The 16,495-nt window shown below is 37.1% G+C and overlaps 4 protein-coding genes and 3 non-coding genes across 7 annotated transcripts; 3 read left to right on the forward strand and 4 right to left on the reverse strand.

Moving 5' to 3' along the window:
• The first annotated feature begins 1,610 nt into the window (after positions 1-1,610).
• On the forward strand, positions 1,611-4,204 carry LOC123423328 (50S ribosomal protein L2, chloroplastic). The gene is made up of 3 exons (XM_045107826.1): positions 1,611-1,645; positions 2,137-2,543; positions 3,207-4,204. Exons 1-3 carry the CDS (start codon positions 1,611-1,613, stop codon positions 3,635-3,637), a joined length of 873 nt encoding a protein of 290 aa, XP_044963761.1. The 3' UTR covers positions 3,638-4,204.
• Positions 4,205-4,272: 68 nt separating this feature from the next.
• On the reverse strand, positions 4,273-5,459 carry LOC123423335 (photosystem II protein D1). Its single transcript, XM_045107831.1, has one exon. It carries the CDS (start codon positions 5,368-5,370, stop codon positions 4,309-4,311), a length of 1,062 nt encoding a protein of 353 aa, XP_044963766.1. The 5' UTR covers positions 5,371-5,459; the 3' UTR covers positions 4,273-4,308.
• Positions 5,460-5,802: 343 nt separating this feature from the next.
• On the reverse strand, positions 5,803-7,431 carry LOC123423332 (maturase K). Its single transcript, XM_045107829.1, has one exon. It carries the CDS (start codon positions 7,429-7,431, stop codon positions 5,896-5,898), a length of 1,536 nt encoding a protein of 511 aa, XP_044963764.1. The 3' UTR covers positions 5,803-5,895.
• A 4,348-nt stretch (positions 7,432-11,779) lies between these two features.
• TRNAS-GCU lies at positions 11,780-11,867 on the reverse strand. Its single transcript has one exon. It is a non-coding gene; the product is annotated as a tRNA-Ser (tRNA).
• Positions 11,868-12,844: 977 nt separating this feature from the next.
• LOC123423334 (photosystem II D2 protein) lies at positions 12,845-14,040 on the forward strand. Its single transcript, XM_045107830.1, has one exon. The coding sequence runs from the start codon at positions 12,849-12,851 to the stop codon at positions 13,908-13,910; it is 1,062 nt and encodes a 353-aa protein (XP_044963765.1). The 5' UTR covers positions 12,845-12,848; the 3' UTR covers positions 13,911-14,040.
• Positions 14,041-15,424: 1,384 nt separating this feature from the next.
• TRNAS-UGA lies at positions 15,425-15,512 on the reverse strand. Its single transcript has one exon. It is a non-coding gene; the product is annotated as a tRNA-Ser (tRNA).
• Positions 15,513-16,336: 824 nt separating this feature from the next.
• TRNAG-GCC lies at positions 16,337-16,407 on the forward strand. The gene has a single exon. It is a non-coding gene; the product is annotated as a tRNA-Gly (tRNA).
• The last annotated feature ends 88 nt before the right edge of the window (positions 16,408-16,495 follow it).

The raw sequence follows: 16,495 nt of genomic DNA on the forward strand, positions 1-16,495 counted from the left end.
GGTACTATCGGATCGGGTGAATTAGAGAATAGACAGAGGTCCGTTGGCATTTCAGCCTTTCTTCTCCTTTCAGGGCCTATCCGAAAGAGAATCCAGTACCTCTTGGTCCTGAATATCAGAATAGGACGAACGAACCGGCCTCCGCGGATATCTTTGCTTCGGAACAAAACCCTGCAATCAAATAGATTGTCCCAAGGGCGCCATATTCTAGGAGCCCAAGTTATGCTATTGAAAATTCGTTCCTCTAGCAGTTCCGGTTTGAGCATTCCGTTCCCTTTTTCAAACTCCACTTCTTTTCATATAGCAATCCCTGATCAAAGAGAGAACAATATCCATTTCAAAACATTTATAACAGATTCCTTAGTTCGGACCGACGAAGTAATGTCACTCGACTATTATCAACCTGACTGCAATCTTTTTCTGTCGGTAAGGATTGCACCAGAGCACCTTCTACTTCTAATAGGCCATGAACTATAGATAGAGAAGAATCATTCTGAGCGAGTACATAAGAAGCGATCCACTTTTTTTCATCGGTTCCAGGGGAAGACCAAAGATCTTGCGCGGCAGGTCCGCCAGAAAAACTCAAAAGAGAAAGAAGTCTCGTTAATCTCTTCATGCTCGTTCCAAGTTCGAAGTACCTTTTGGCCAAAGAAAAACCCGCTTCCTGACACGATTGCCTCTTTATCTTTATATAGATAGATTCTATGGGGTTATTACTTAGTAAGTCTATTTTGTACAAGAGCCCCTCCTATCTGATAGAAAAGGGTCCCATGATCCCGAGCCGATCTTACCTTGGCTCGCAAACCCCAAGTTTGTCTATGAAGAGCTAATCTAATTGTATTTTTTTCTAGAATGGATTTCTTATGTGGAATACTAATGGATAGGGCCTCGTTGCTAAGTGCTACAAGATCTAGTGCACTGGAACTCGTGGTTATGGACCCGAATCCTTTAGTATGGAACATTGTCTTTTCCAAGTAAAAACCCCTAGTATATGAAAGAATGAAAAGGTGCTTTCGTTCTTGTGGAATAAGAAGCCCTCGTACCTTAATGAAAGGAAAATCGTAATTTTTCGTTAGGTATTTGACCAAATAGGATCGTCCAGTTCCTATAGAACCTATCACTAAAATACCCGATAGGGCTAAGCGGAACGAAAAGGGTTTTCCATGAGATGGTAAATGAAAACGATTAGTCCCACACGAGGTTTGGGAATAAGTGATTGTCTGATAATGAGCAAGGAATATACGTCTTTCTGCTAAAGAGGATCTATTAAACTCATAATTCATTAGATCCTTGTTATCAATGCCAACTAGGTATCATAAGGAAATGGATCCCGGTTGTTCAATCCTTTGATAACCAAGGTCATTCTTTGCTAAAGAGAAATGATCACTATGAGTCAGACTCAATAGAATTGGATCCATTCCAAATAGCGAGAATTAGGATTCTTGATCCCTCTCAATCTCTCTTTCAATTCGAGGATCCAGAGAGGTGTTTTCATAGTCATCTCCGAATATTTGCCATCTCGGAATATTTTCGATTTCATTTTTCTATGATATGTCTTTCTATATGAAAATTGGTTATTTACGATGTACGATGATCCCTGTTAAGCATCCATGGCTGAATGGTTAAAGCGCCCAACTCATAATTGGTAAATTTGCGGGTTCAATTCCTGCTGGATGCACACGAACGGGAACATTCCATAAGTCTATTGGAACTGGCTCTCTATCCATGGAATCTCATCCATCATCCATACATAACGAATTGGTATGGTATATTCATACCATAACATAAGAACAATAAGAACTCGAATTCTTATCGATACTGGAACTCAGAGCATAGGAGGGAAAGTCGATTTATGGATGGAATCAAATACGCAGTATTTACAGAAAAAAGTCTTCGTTTATTGGGAAAGAATCAATATACTTTTAATGTCGAATCGGGATTCACTAAGACAGAAATAAAGCATTGGGTCGAACTCTTCTTTGGTGTTAAGGTGGTAGCTGTGAATAGCCATCGACTACCTGGAAAAGGTAGAAGAATAGGACCTATTCTGGGCCATACAATGCATTACAGACGTATGATCATTACCCTTCAACCGGGTTATTCTATTCCACTTCTAGATAGAGAAAAAAACTAAAGGAGAATACTTAATAATACGGCGAAACATTTATACAAAACACCTATCCCGAGCACACGCAAGGGAACCGTAGACAGGCAAGTGAAATCCAATCCACGAAATAATTTGATCCATGGACGGCACCGTTGTGGTAAAGGTCGTAATTCCAGAGGAATCATTACCGCAAGGCATAGAGGGGGAGGTCATAAGCGCCTATACCGTAAAATAGATTTTCGACGGAATCAAAAAGACATATCTGGTAGAATCGTAACCATAGAATACGACCCTAATCGAAATGCATACATTTGTCTCATACACTATGGGGATGGTGAGAAGAGATATATTTTACATCCCAGAGGGGCTATAATTGGAGATACTATTGTTTCTGGTACAAAAGTTCCTATATCAATGGGAAATGCCCTACCTTTGAGTGCGGTTTGAACTATTGATTTACGTAATTGGAAGTAACCAATTAGGTTTACGACGAAACCTAGAAATCGATCACTGATCCAATTTGACTACCTCTACGGGATAGACCTCAACAGAAAACTGTTGAGTAACGGCAGCAAGTGATTGAGTTCAGTAGTTCCTCATAGAAAATTATTGACTCTAGAGATATGGTAATATGGAGAAGACAAAATTGTTTGAAGCACGCACAGAACCGGAAGCGCCCCTTGTTTCAAAGAGAGGAGGACGGGTTATTCACATTTAATTTGATGGTCAGAGGCAAATTGAAAGCTAAGCAGTGGTAATTAAGACCCCCGGGGGAAAATAGGGATGTCTCCTACGTTACCCATAATATGTGGAAGTATCGACGTAATTTCATAGAGTCATTCGATCTGAATGCTACATGAAGAACATAAGCCAGATGACGGAACGCAGAGACCTAGGATGTAGAAGATCATAACATGAGCGATTCGGCAGATTTGGATTCCTTTCCTATATATCCACTCATGTGGTACTTCATCATATGATTCATATAAGATCCATCTGTCTAGAGATCGTCATATACATCTAGAAAGCCGTATGCTTTGGAAGAAGCTTGTACAGTTTGGGAAGGGGTTTTTTGAGAGAAAAGAAGAATCTACTTCAACCGATATGCCCTTAGGCACGGCCATGCATAACATAGAAATCACACGTGGAAGGGGTGGGCAATTAGCTAGAGCAGCAGGTGCTGTAGCGAAACTCATTGCAAAAGAGGGTAAATCGGCCACTTTAAGATTACCATCTGGGGAGGTCCGTTTAGTATCCCAAAATTGCTTAGCAACAGTCGGACAAGTGGGTAATGTTGGGGTGAACCAAAAAAGTTTGGGTAGAGCCGGATCTAAGTGTTGGCTAGGTAAACGCCCCGTAGTAAGAGGGGTAGTTATGAACCCTGTGGACCACCCCCATGGGGGCGGTGAAGGGAAAGCTCCCATTGGTAGAAAAAAACCCACAACCCCTTGGGGTTATCCTGCGCTTGGAAGAAGAACTAGGAAAAGGAAAAAATATAGCGATAGTTTTATTCTTCGTCGCCGTAAGTAAATACGTAACTAGGAATATGGAAAATTGCATTTTTGGAATTTGCAATAATGCGATGGGCGAACGACGGGAATTGAACCCGCGCATGGTGGATTCACAATCCACTGCCTTGATCCACTTGGCTACATCCGCCCCTTATCCAGCTAAAGGATTTTTTTCTTTTTTCCGTTGATCATTATTCTATTTATTCTGACCTCCGTACTTCGATCGAGATATTGGACATAGAATGCCACTCTTTAAAAAGGAAAAAAGGAGTAATCAGCTGTGACACGAAAAAAAACGAATCCTTTTGTAGCTCATCATTTATTGGCAAAGATAGAAAAGGTCAATATGAAGGAGGAGAAAGAAACAATAGTAACGTGGTCCCGGGCATCTAGCATTCTACCCACAATGGTTGGCCATACAATTGCGATTCATAATGGAAAGGAACATATACCTATTTACATAACAAATCCTATGGTAGGTCGCAAATTGGGAGAATTCGTGCCTACTCGGCATTTTACGAGTTATGAAAATGCAAGAAAGGATACTAAATCTCGTCGTTAACTGAATTCTGAATAGAAAGATTAAGAAGAAAAAAAAGATTCAAAATACCCAATATCTTGCTAGAACAAGATATTGGGTATTTTTGTCTTTTCTTTCTTCAAAAATTCTTATATGTTAGCAGAAAAACCTTATCCATTAATAGCTGGAACTTCAACAGCAGCTAAGTCTAGAGGGAAGTTGTGAGCATTACGTTCGTGCATTACTTCCATACCAAGGTTAGCACGGTTGATGATATCAGCCCAAGTATTAATAACGCGACCTTGACTATCAACTACAGATTGGTTGAAATTGAAACCATTTAGGTTGAAAGCCATAGTACTAATACCTAAAGCAGTGAACCAGATTCCTACTACAGGCCAAGCAGCCAAGAAGAAGTGTAAAGAACGAGAGTTGTTGAAACTAGCATATTGGAAGATTAATCGGCCAAAATAACCATGAGCAGCCACAATATTATAAGTCTCTTCCTCTTGACCAAATTTGTAACCCTCATTAGCAGATTCATTTTCAGTAGTTTCCCTGATCAAACTAGAGGTTACCAAGGAACCATGCATAGCACTGAATAGGGAACCGCCGAATACACCAGCTACACCTAACATGTGGAATGGATGCATAAGGATGTTGTGCTCTGCCTGGAATACAATCATAAAGTTGAAAGTACCAGAGATTCCTAAAGGCATACCATCAGAAAAGCTTCCTTGACCAATAGGGTAAATCAAGAAAACAGCAGTAGCAGCTGCAACAGGAGCTGAATATGCAACAGCAATCCAAGGACGCATACCCAGACGGAAACTAAGTTCCCACTCACGACCCATATAACAAGCTACACCAAGTAAGAAGTGTAGAACAATTAGCTCATAAGGACCACCATTGTATAACCACTCATCAACAGATGCAGCTTCCCAAATTGGGTAAAAGTGCAATCCGATCGCCGCAGAAGTAGGAATAATAGCACCAGAGATAATATTGTTTCCATAAAGTAAAGAACCAGAAACAGGCTCGCGAATACCATCAATATCTACTGGAGGGGCAGCGATGAAGGCGATAATAAATACAGAAGTTGCGGTCAATAAGGTAGGGATCATCAAAACACCGAACCATCCGATGTAAAGACGATTTTCAGTGCTAGTTATCCAGTTGCAGAAGCGACCCCACAGGCTTGTACTTTCGCGTCTCTCTAAAATTGCAGTCATGGTAAGATCTTGGTTTATTCAAATTGCAAGGACTCCCAAGCACACGTATTAACTAGAATATAGATAATAGAAGGCTTGTTATTTAACAGTATAACATAGACTATATACCAATGTCAACCAAGTCAGCCCAAAGATTGGCTATCCATATAAATAAATTAACCAAACCAATAATTTTGTATTTGTAAATGAAGTGAGTAAAAGTTAAAAACTTTGATGGGTCTTTTCTATATGGGTTGCCCGGGACTCGAACCCGGAACTAGTCGGATGGAGTAGATAATTCTTCCTTGTTACAATAGAGAAAAATCCCTCCCCAAATCGTGCTTGCATTTTTCATTGCACACGACTTTCCCTATGTAGAAATAGCCAATATTCTATTCCAAAGAGGAAGTTCTACTAATTTTTTAATTAGTAAGTTGATTCACCTACTCTTTATTATAATAAAAGGAACATTTCAGAATGAAAAATATGAAAGTTTTTTCTTGATCATTTATCAACCCTTTCCTGTTTATTAGTTTTGTCTAATGATTAATTAAGAGGGTTGACCAGGTCATTGATACCTATAATATCCAAATACCAAATACGCTCAGTGTGTGATCCACTGAAAGAAAAAAGAGTTGTTTTGGTGAACATCAAAGAAAAAACTTGCTCTTCTTCCGTAAAAAATTCTTCTAAAAATGCCGAACCCAATCGTTGCATAAAAGTTCGTACCGTGCTTTTATGTTTACGAGCTAAAGTTCTAGCGCATGAAAGTCGAAGTATATACTTTAGTCGATACAAAGTCCGTTTTTTCGAAGATCCACTATGATAATGAAAAAGATTTCTACATATCCGACCAAATCGATCAAGAATATCCCAATCTGATAAATCCGTCCAAATGGGTTTACTAATAGGATGCCCCGATCCAGTACAAAATTGAGCTTTTGATAAGTATCCTATGAGGAGAGTAGCGGGGACTATGGTATCGAATTTTTTCATTCGAGTATCTATGAGAAATGAATTCTCCAGCATTTGATTCCTTACCAACAAAGGACTTTTTGGTACACTTGAAAGGTATCCCATAAAATCGAAGCAAGAGTTTGCTAATTGGTTTATATGGATTCTTCGCGGCTGAGTCCAAAAAAAGAAATAATATTGCCAGAAATTGATAAGGTAGCATTTCCATTTCTTTTTCAAAAAAAAACTGCCTTTTGATGCAAGAATTGCCTTTCCTTGATATCGAACATAATGTATAAGAGGATCCATAAAGAACCATAAGGTTTTCCGAGAAAAACCAGGGTACATTATCCCAAAATGTTCCATCTTCCTAGAAAAGTGGATTCGTTCCAGAAAAGTTCCAGAATATGCTAATGGTAAGCAAGAAGATTGTTTACGAAGAAACAACAAGAAAAATTCATATTCTGATACATAAGAGTTATATAGGAATTTAACTAGTCTTTTATTTTCTTTTTGAAAAAAAAGAATGGATTTCATTGAAGTAATAAAACTATTCCAATTCGAATAGTAGTTGAGAAAGAATCGCAATAAATGCAAAGATGGAACATCTTGGATACGGTATTGAAGGAGTTGAACCAAGATTTCCAAATGGATAGGATAGGGTATTTCTATATGTGATAGATAATCCAAATGCAAAAATTTGTCTTCTAAAAAGGGAAATATTGAATGAATAGAGCGTAAATTCTGAAACTTTGGTATTTCTTTTTCTTTCGGACAAGATAATTCCCGTAGCGAGAATGGGATTTCCACAACAATCGCAAACCCCTCAGATAGAATCTGAGAATAAAACTCAGAATAAAAAAAAATTTTGTAATCCAATAATCGATCTTGATTAGGATGATTAACCGAGTTATCCAAAAAATTCTGCTGATACATTCGAATAATTAAACGTTTCACAAGTAGTGAACTAAATTTCTTGTTATTCCAACTAACTATTTCCACAGGTTCAGAACCGTTTAATCCATAATCATGAGCAAATGCATAAATATACTCCTGAAAGAGAAGTGGGTAGACAAAGTATTGTTGACGAGATTTCTGTTTTTCTGAATACCCTTCGAATTTTTCCATTTGTATTTCTACTTGAATCAGAGAGAAGAAGCATTTCTCGGTTTATCGAATGATGATACATAGTGCAATATGGTCAGAACAGGGTGTTGCATTTTTAATACAAACCCTGGAAAGAAAGGGAGTCTAATCCACGGATCTTTTTCCGCTCCTTTTCTACCGAATTAGTTTATGTTTGTTCTAAATTACAAAAAAGAACAGAACAAGTTTTTTATTTTTGCAGGCCAATCGCTCTTTTGACTTTGGAATACAGCCTCTTTATCAATATACTGCTTCTTTTACACATTCAATCCATAACATCCCTTATTCAATCCATAATCAAGAATAATTAGGATTTCTAAAAAAAAAGAAAAAATAAAGGGTCCACTCATAGGAAAACCCAACCTTTCCCCACATCCGGCACTAATCTATTTTTAACGTCTAATTAGAGCGGGGAATCCTTCCAATTAGGAAGTTAAGCTCGTTGCTTTTTATTTTACCAGAATTGGAGCCAGGCTCTATCCATTTATTCACTAGACCCAGAAAATCGTAATTTTGGATTCCATTCAAAAAAGATTGATTTTATTACGACATGCTATTTTTTCCATTCATTACCTTTGAGGATCAGTCGTGGTCTTCTAGACTCTACCAAGAGTCTGGACGAATTTGTTGTTTCATCCAAATGTGTAAAAGATCATAGTCGCACTTAAAAGCCGAGTACTCTACCATTGAGTTAGCAACCCAGATAAAAAAAGGATCTTAGATACGATCGAAATCCAAAAATCAATGGAATTACACCGCGCGCTTCTGTCAAAACATTGAACTAGCAAGACATCAAAAGAAAGATTTTATCGACCATGAAAAACACTCAAATGGCAAAACGAACAGGTCCGGTTAAATTCCACTAAAGTGAAAAAAAAGAGCGACCCTAATCACGATGGCCAAATTCTCCTTTTTTTAGCGATTTTTATTAAAAAAAATATATATTATATTGTATGAGAATACATGCAAGAGGAACACCCTTATCATTTGAGCGAAGTGTAAGCAGAAAAATTAAATATGGAGTGAGGATAAAGAGACCCATCTATCTACAAATTCTATTTGTTCAATAGACCTTTGTCAATGGAAATACAATGGTAAGAAAACAAATTAGATAGAAAAAGTAAATAAAATAGGGGCTTATGTTGGATTGGCACGATATAAATCCAAATAGGATTAAGAAAGAGGTAAATTGTGTCTAAATAATTAGACAACGAGGAATACTAATAATCTTCTCCTATCCTACTTTTTTATTCATTTAGTTCTTCAATTAACTCAAAGTTCTTTCTTTTTCTTTAAAGAATTCCGCCTTCCTTAAAATATCATAAACAGTTCTTGTCGGTTGAGCACCCTTTTCAAGGAAATAGAGAATAGCTGGAACATTTAAACAAGTTTGATTCTTTATCGGATCATAAAAACCTACTTTTCGAAGATCTCTTCCTTCTCTTCGAGATCGAACATCAATTGCAACGATTCGATAGACAGCTTATTGGGATAGATGTAGATAAACAACGCCCCCCCTAGAAACGTATAGGAGGTTTTCTCCTCATACGGCTCGAGAAAATGATTCGAATTTCTGTCGATAATAATAGAAATTAGACTATGACGTCCATTAATTTCCTTACAGAAAAAACAAATTTCATTTATACTCATGACTCAAGTTGGCTAATTCTGCCTGAGAAACTTCGAAGGCAAAATCCTTCAAAAATTTTTGAGTCGTCTTTAAACTCTTTTCTTTGTCTCATTTCGAACGAATTGACTTTTATTCCTTATTCTGATCCAACTCTGTTGTTGAGACAATTGAAAATTGTGTTTACTTGTTCTGGAATCCTTTATCTTTGATTTGTGAAATCCTTGGGTTTAGACATTACTTCGGGAATTCCTATTTTTTTCTTTCAAAAGAGTAGCAACATACCCTTTTTTCTTATTTCCTTCGATAAAGCATTTATCTCTTCTATAGAAATCTAATAAGGGGGATTGATTCTGATATACTTTTATTGGACTTTCTTCGTATTTTAACCTTTCGATTTATTTCTATATTAAGGATAGACTGACAAAGTTGGCCTAATTTATTAGTTTTCACTAACCCTAGATTCTTTCCCTTGATAAAAAATAAACTCTGTCCTCTCGAGCTCCATCGTGTACTATGTTACTTAAACCCTGCGCAAATTTGGTTCGGAACGAATAGAACAGGCTATGTCGAGCCAAGAGCATTTTCATTACTATGGAAAATGATGGATAGCAAAATCCACAATCGATCATGTCCTTCAAGTCGCACGTTGCTTTCTACCACATCGTTTTAAACGAAGTTTTACCATAACAAACATTCCTCTTTTCATTGCAAAGTGGTATAGAAAATTGATCCAATATGGATGGAATCATGAATAGTCATTGGTTTTGTTTTTTGTATACTAATTAAAATTAAAACTTGCTATCTATGGAGCAATATGGATAAAAGAAAGTAAGTATTTATCCGGGAAGCCTCCGCCAAGATCCAATTTATTTAAACCCATATTCGAATTCTATCATATGAATGAAACATAGAAAAAGACGACTAAACAAGTTTGCTTAAAACTTATTTATTATTAAATTTCCACCCTCAACGGATGGCTCGAGATGATCAATCTTGAAGTGAGAAGAGAAGGATTGACTCTTCCTCAATAAATAAACTATCAACCTCCAAAAAAGTTTAATTCATTTAATTACTAGAATTAGAATTCTATTAGTAATATATTTTTTCCGTACCAAAAACAATTAACTATAATAACTAAATAAACTATTCCAATGAATAGATTGAAAGTTTTTGGTAGTTAATTGTTTTTGGTACTTCTTCGACTCGAAGACCAAAAGGAAGAAAAAAATATGATTAAGTGATTATTAAGTGATTATTAAGTGATCATAGTAGAGGCATATCCTGAATGTGCCTGCTAGATCCCATTTTTTTCATGAAAATAAAGGTAGTCAATTTGACTGGACTTAAGACTTTATTATGTTTTCTGAGAAAACATAAGATATCATTATTCTCTTTAATAAACTTTTGTCTCATACGGAGTACTATATGATTTCACCGTTTGTTTCATCAGAAACAATCTGGGACGGAAGGATTCGAACCTCCGAGTAACGGGACCAAAACCCGCTGCCTTACCACTTGGCCACGCCCCATTTCGGGTTTTATGCGACACTAATAAACACTATTATGTTTATTTGTTATTCGTCAATACCATTTCAATTACATAAATAAAGAAGAGATATTCTCTTGCTAGTATTCTACACATGCAGATAATATAGAATCAAAAAAATGCATTGATCATTACATGGAATTCTATTAAGATATTATATGAAAGTCGAATTTATTCCACTCTCATTTGAGAGTGCGAATACAAGGAGGTATTTTGTGTTTGGGAAAGTCCGAAGAAAAAAAGATTTTGAATCTGCCTTTTCCTTCTTTCCCTTAAAAAAATAACTCAATCAAAATCCAATTATTTACTCTACAAGAATGAAATGCTTGTTATGCCTAATATACTTAGTTTAACCTGTATCTGTTTTAATTCTGTTCTTTATCCTACTAGTTTTTTCTTTGCCAAATTGCCCGAAGCTTATGCTATTTTCAATCCAATCGTGGATATTATGCCTGTTATACCTCTATTCTTTTTTCTATTAGCCTTTGTTTGGCAAGCTGCTGTAAGTTTTCGATGAAATCTTTAGTACTCTGTATGCCAAATTGAATGATGTGTTCATTCCAAAAAAAAAAATTAAAATGGGTAAAAGCCGAGAAGTTTTATATTTTTATATTATGAACCCTCAATTCTAAAATTGAAATTATTCTACATTGAATGGGTAGCTACAGCAATAAATTTGGATCAGCCTTTCTACTCCCCTGCACCTAGGTTGAGCAGGTACCTTTAGGTACCTACACAATACCTATTCAATACCACCTAACCCTATTTTTGCTATTGATAAGAGTTCTTATTATAAATGAATTCTTGCAATTTTTTTCCAGAATTCATTTTTGCATTTTTAGGTATCAAAAAAAACCATCCTAGTGGATCCGTGTGGTAAGGAAAAACTGGTAATCTATTCCTTAAAAAAAAATCTTGGAGATTATGTAATGCTTACTCTCAAACTTTTTGTTTATACAGTAGTGATATTCTTTGTTTCACTCTTTATCTTTGGATTCTTATCTAATGATCCAGGACGGAATCCTGGACGCGAGGAGTAAAAATTCAATTTTTTTTTTTTCTTACAAATTGGATTTGTTTCGTACATTTATCTATGAGAAAATCCGGGGGTCAGAATTCTTTCCAGTTTGAAAGTCCCAAATGATCCAAGGGAGCGGAAAGAGAGGGATTCGAACCCTCGGTACAAAAAAATTGTACAACGGATTAGCAATCCGCCGCTTTAGTCCACTCAGCCATCTCTCCACGTTCCAAAGCGAAAGGTTTCCGTGATATGATATAGGCAAGAAATAAGAAATAACGGTTGCAAAAAACCCCTTTTTTTCTTTCAAAAGTCTATAAAAATTATATTGCCAATTCCATTTTAGTTATATTCTTTTTTCTTAATGTTAATAAAAAAAAGAAGAAAATTCTTGTTTTTTCTTTGTAAAAATCGATATTGACCGAGAGACAATCAAATAGATTTTCTCTTTAGCGGGCATTTCCATATAGGACTTGTTATAATTATAATAAAACAAGCTATATATAAAAAAACGCTTTTTTTTTTTTTGTCGATTATTTATCAAGAAAGCAAAAAGGGTTCTTATCAAATCCACCATAAAATTGGAAAGAAGCATAAAGTAAGTAGACCTGACTCCTTGAATGATGCCTCTATCCGCTATTCTGATATATAAATTCGATGTAGATGAAATTGTATAAGCGAATTTTTCGTATTTCCTTAGACTTAGACCGCGCAAGACAAGAATTTTTCGCTATTTACGATTTCATATTCTTGTTACTAGATGTTCTATAGGAATAAGAAGAAATCGCAACTCCTTTGCGCTACACATAAAAATTGATTTCGAAGGTCCTTTTTTTTTTCAGAATCCTCCATTTTAGTTCTTCCCCCCATGCAATAGAGAGGGAATGGGAAAAAAGGGGTTACTTTTATTTTCATTTTTCCCTTAAAAGATAGACTTTGAAATAGGAGTCTTGGAATAATGCTGAATTCAAAGGTTTATTTCTATAAGTATAAGATAAGAAAAACAAATCGAATCAAATTCATGGATTTACAACGACCTCGGTTGTGACTCCATAGATAAAAATGGAAAATTTCTCTCTTCGAGACCATTGAAAAAGGGCATTGAACGAGAAAGAAATCGTCCACAGATATAAAACTATCATATGCCTTGGAAAGTGATATGAGGTGCTCGGAAATGGTTGAAGTAATTGAATAGGAGGATCACTATGACTATAGCCCTTGGTAGAGTTCCTAAAGAAGAAAATGATCTATTTGATACTATGGATGACTGGTTACGAAGGGACCGTTTCGTTTTTGTAGGATGGTCTGGCCTATTGCTCTTTCCTTGTGCTTATTTCGCTTTAGGGGGTTGGTTTACAGGGACAACTTTTGTAACTTCTTGGTATACCCATGGATTGGCAAGTTCCTATTTGGAAGGTTGTAATTTCTTAACCGCAGCAGTTTCTACCCCTGCCAATAGTTTAGCACACTCTTTGTTGCTACTATGGGGGCCAGAAGCACAAGGAGATTTTACTCGTTGGTGTCAATTAGGCGGTCTATGGACTTTTGTAGCTCTCCACGGGGCTTTTGCACTAATAGGTTTCATGTTACGCCAATTTGAACTTGCTCGGTCTGTTCAATTGCGGCCTTATAATGCAATCTCATTCTCTGGTCCAATTGCTGTTTTTGTTTCGGTATTCCTTATTTATCCACTGGGGCAATCTGGTTGGTTCTTTGCGCCGAGTTTTGGCGTAGCAGCGATATTTCGATTCATCCTTTTCTTCCAAGGATTTCATAATTGGACGTTGAACCCATTTCATATGATGGGAGTTGCCGGAGTATTAGGCGCGGCTCTGCTATGCGCTATTCATGGAGCAACCGTAGAAAACACTCTATTTGAGGACGGTGATGGTGCAAATACCTTCCGTGCTTTTAACCCAACTCAAGCTGAAGAAACTTATTCAATGGTCACTGCTAACCGCTTTTGGTCCCAAATCTTTGGTGTTGCTTTTTCCAATAAACGTTGGTTACATTTCTTTATGCTATTTGTACCCGTCACCGGTTTATGGATGAGTGCTATTGGCGTAGTTGGCTTGGCTCTGAACTTACGTGCCTATGACTTTGTTTCCCAGGAAATCCGTGCAGCGGAAGATCCTGAATTCGAGACTTTCTACACCAAAAATATTCTTTTAAACGAGGGTATTCGTGCGTGGATGGCAGCTCAGGATCAGCCTCATGAAAATCTTATATTCCCTGAGGAGGTTCTACCACGTGGAAACGCTCTTTAATGGAACTTTCGTTTTAGCTGGTCGTGACCAAGAAACCACCGGCTTTGCTTGGTGGGCTGGGAATGCCAGACTTATCAATTTGTCCGGTAAACTACTTGGAGCTCACGTAGCCCATGCCGGATTAATCGTATTCTGGGCCGGAGCAATGAACCTATTTGAAGTGGCCCATTTCGTACCAGAAAAGCCCATGTATGAACAAGGGTTGATTTTACTTCCACACTTAGCTACTCTAGGTTGGGGAGTAGGGCCAGGGGGGGAAGTTCTAGATACTTTTCCATACTTTGTATCTGGCGTACTTCACCTAATTTCCTCCGCAGTCTTAGGCTTCGGTGGCATTTATCACGCGCTTCTGGGACCCGAGACTCTTGAAGAATCTTTTCCATTCTTTGGTTATGTCTGGAAAGATAGAAATAAAATGACTACAATTTTGGGTATTCACTTAATTTTGTTAGGTCTAGGTGCTTTTCTTCTAGTACTCAAGGCTCTTTATTTTGGCGGTGTATATGATACCTGGGCCCCTGGGGGGGGAGATGTAAGAAAAATTACCAATTTGACCCTTAGTCCCAGTGTTATATTTGGTTATTTACTAAAATCTCCTTTTGGGGGAGAAGGGTGGATTGTTAGTGTAGATGATTTAGAAGATATAATTGGTGGACATGTATGGTTGGGTTTTATTTGTGTATTTGGGGGAATTTGGCATATTTTAACCAAACCCTTCGCATGGGCTCGCCGTGCATTTGTATGGTCTGGAGAAGCTTACTTGTCTTATAGTTTAGCTGCTTTATCTGTCTTTGGTTTTATCGCTTGTTGTTTTGTATGGTTCAATAATACAGCTTATCCGAGTGAGTTTTATGGACCCACCGGGCCAGAAGCTTCTCAAGCTCAAGCATTTACTTTTCTAGTTAGAGACCAGCGTCTTGGAGCTAATGTGGGATCCGCTCAAGGACCCACAGGTTTAGGGAAATATCTAATGCGTTCCCCAACTGGGGAGGTTATCTTTGGAGGGGAAACTATGCGTTTTTGGGACCTTCGTGCTCCATGGTTAGAACCTCTAAGGGGCCCCAACGGTTTGGACTTGAGTAGGTTGAAAAAAGACATACAACCTTGGCAAGAACGGCGCTCAGCAGAATATATGACCCACGCTCCTTTAGGCTCTTTAAATTCCGTGGGTGGCGTAGCGACCGAGATCAATGCAGTTAATTATGTCTCTCCTAGAAGTTGGTTATCAACTTCTCATTTTGTTCTAGGATTCTTCTTTTTTGTGGGCCATTTATGGCATGCAGGAAGAGCCCGAGCTGCTGCAGCAGGTTTTGAAAAGGGAATCGATCGTGATTTGGAACCTGTTCTTTACATGAACCCTCTTAACTAAGATTTTCTTATTTATACCTGTTCTACTTTTTTTCTGTTCTGGCTCGGTTATTCTATCTAGCCGAGCCATTCATTCCTTTTTATGAAAGAAAGATAAGGGACAGAATAAAAAAAAATGAAAGAAACAAACGTATTCAATAAGCAAAAGGAGAGAGAGGGATTCGAACCCTCGATAGTTCCTAGAACTATACCGGTTTTCAAGACCGGAGCTATCAACCACTCAGCCATCTCTCCACCGCCTAATCCTTATTTTACTCCTACAAATAGAACATAGCCATATAAAAAATAAAAATATTTATTAACCTCTAGAAAGATATCAGATACAAGTTCCTTTTCGATATATCTCTGTATACTGTATACACGGATACAGGATCCGCTATACCCGCTTGTGAAATAAAGACTAAATAACCTCCTCTCACCCCCATATCCAAATAAAAAAGAGGTTAAGTAATAAATTTTAATTAAAGAGAAGAATCAATGGATTCATGATTAAACCCCTCCTACTTCTTGTATTTTTTTACAATTTTGGTTAAGTGAGGGATCAAATATGTAGTCAACTTTATTTGATGGTAGCTTGGAGGATTAGAAATATGACTATTGCTTTCCAATTAGCTGTTTTTGCATTAATTGCGACTTCCTCAGTCTTAGTAATTAGTGTACCCCTTGTATTTGCTTCTCCTGATGGTTGGTCAAATAATAAAAATGTTGTATTTTCCGGTACATCATTATGGATTGGACTAGTCTTTCTCGTAGCTATTCTGAATTCTCTCATTTCTTAAATTAAATTTGGTTAATATTTAGTAACCCCATAAAAAAGAAATAATAAAGGCCATTTAAAAAATTCGAATAGTGAGACGTATTAAAACGCAATTTGCGTTCCGAATTGCTAGCTCTTCTCTTTCAGTATTATGAAATTCCCATTAGAATATTCATTGACAGATAATAAAAAAAGGAAAACTCTAATATCTAATATAATAGAATAGAAAATGAAATGAAACGGTCGACCCAGACATAGACGGTCGACCCAAGCGGATATACGCTATAAAATATATACCGTAGCGAGCGTAGTTCAATGGTAAAACATCTCCTTGCCAAGGAGAAGATACGGGTTCGATTCCCGCCGCTCGCCCGCTTAATTTATCAAAGTACTATGATAAAAAGTTTAGTCTAGTTAATTGTTTAACTACTTATATTAAATTAAGTATTAATTAAGTATT

This window comes from Hordeum vulgare, unplaced genomic scaffold, assembly GCF_904849725.1.
Source record: "Hordeum vulgare subsp. vulgare unplaced genomic scaffold, MorexV3_pseudomolecules_assembly, whole genome shotgun sequence".
Classification (NCBI taxonomy): Eukaryota; Viridiplantae; Streptophyta; class Magnoliopsida; order Poales; family Poaceae; genus Hordeum; species Hordeum vulgare.

What these genes read in the sequence shown, in the direction of transcription:
- LOC123423335 (XM_045107831.1), bottom strand. Translation starts at nt 5,370, where the DNA reads ATGACTGCAATTTTAGAGAGACGCGAAAGTACAAGCCTGTGGGGTCGC.
- LOC123423328 (XM_045107826.1), top strand. Translation starts at nt 1,611, where the DNA reads ATGGCTGAATGGTTAAAGCGCCCAACTCATAATTG. An exon ending in AAGCGCCCAACTCATAATTG is followed by an intron (nt 1,646 to 2,136) that starts GTAAATTTGCGG and finishes AAAAAACTAAAG; the next exon opens with GAGAATACTTAATAATACGG. An exon ending in GGGAAATGCCCTACCTTTGA is followed by an intron (nt 2,544 to 3,206) that starts GTGCGGTTTGAA and finishes AATCTACTTCAA; the next exon opens with CCGATATGCCCTTAGGCACG.
- LOC123423332 (XM_045107829.1), bottom strand. Translation starts at nt 7,431, where the DNA reads ATGGAAAAATTCGAAGGGTATTCAGAAAAACAGAAATCTCGTCAACAA.
- LOC123423334 (XM_045107830.1), top strand. Translation starts at nt 12,849, where the DNA reads ATGACTATAGCCCTTGGTAGAGTTCCTAAAGAAGAAAATGATCTATTT.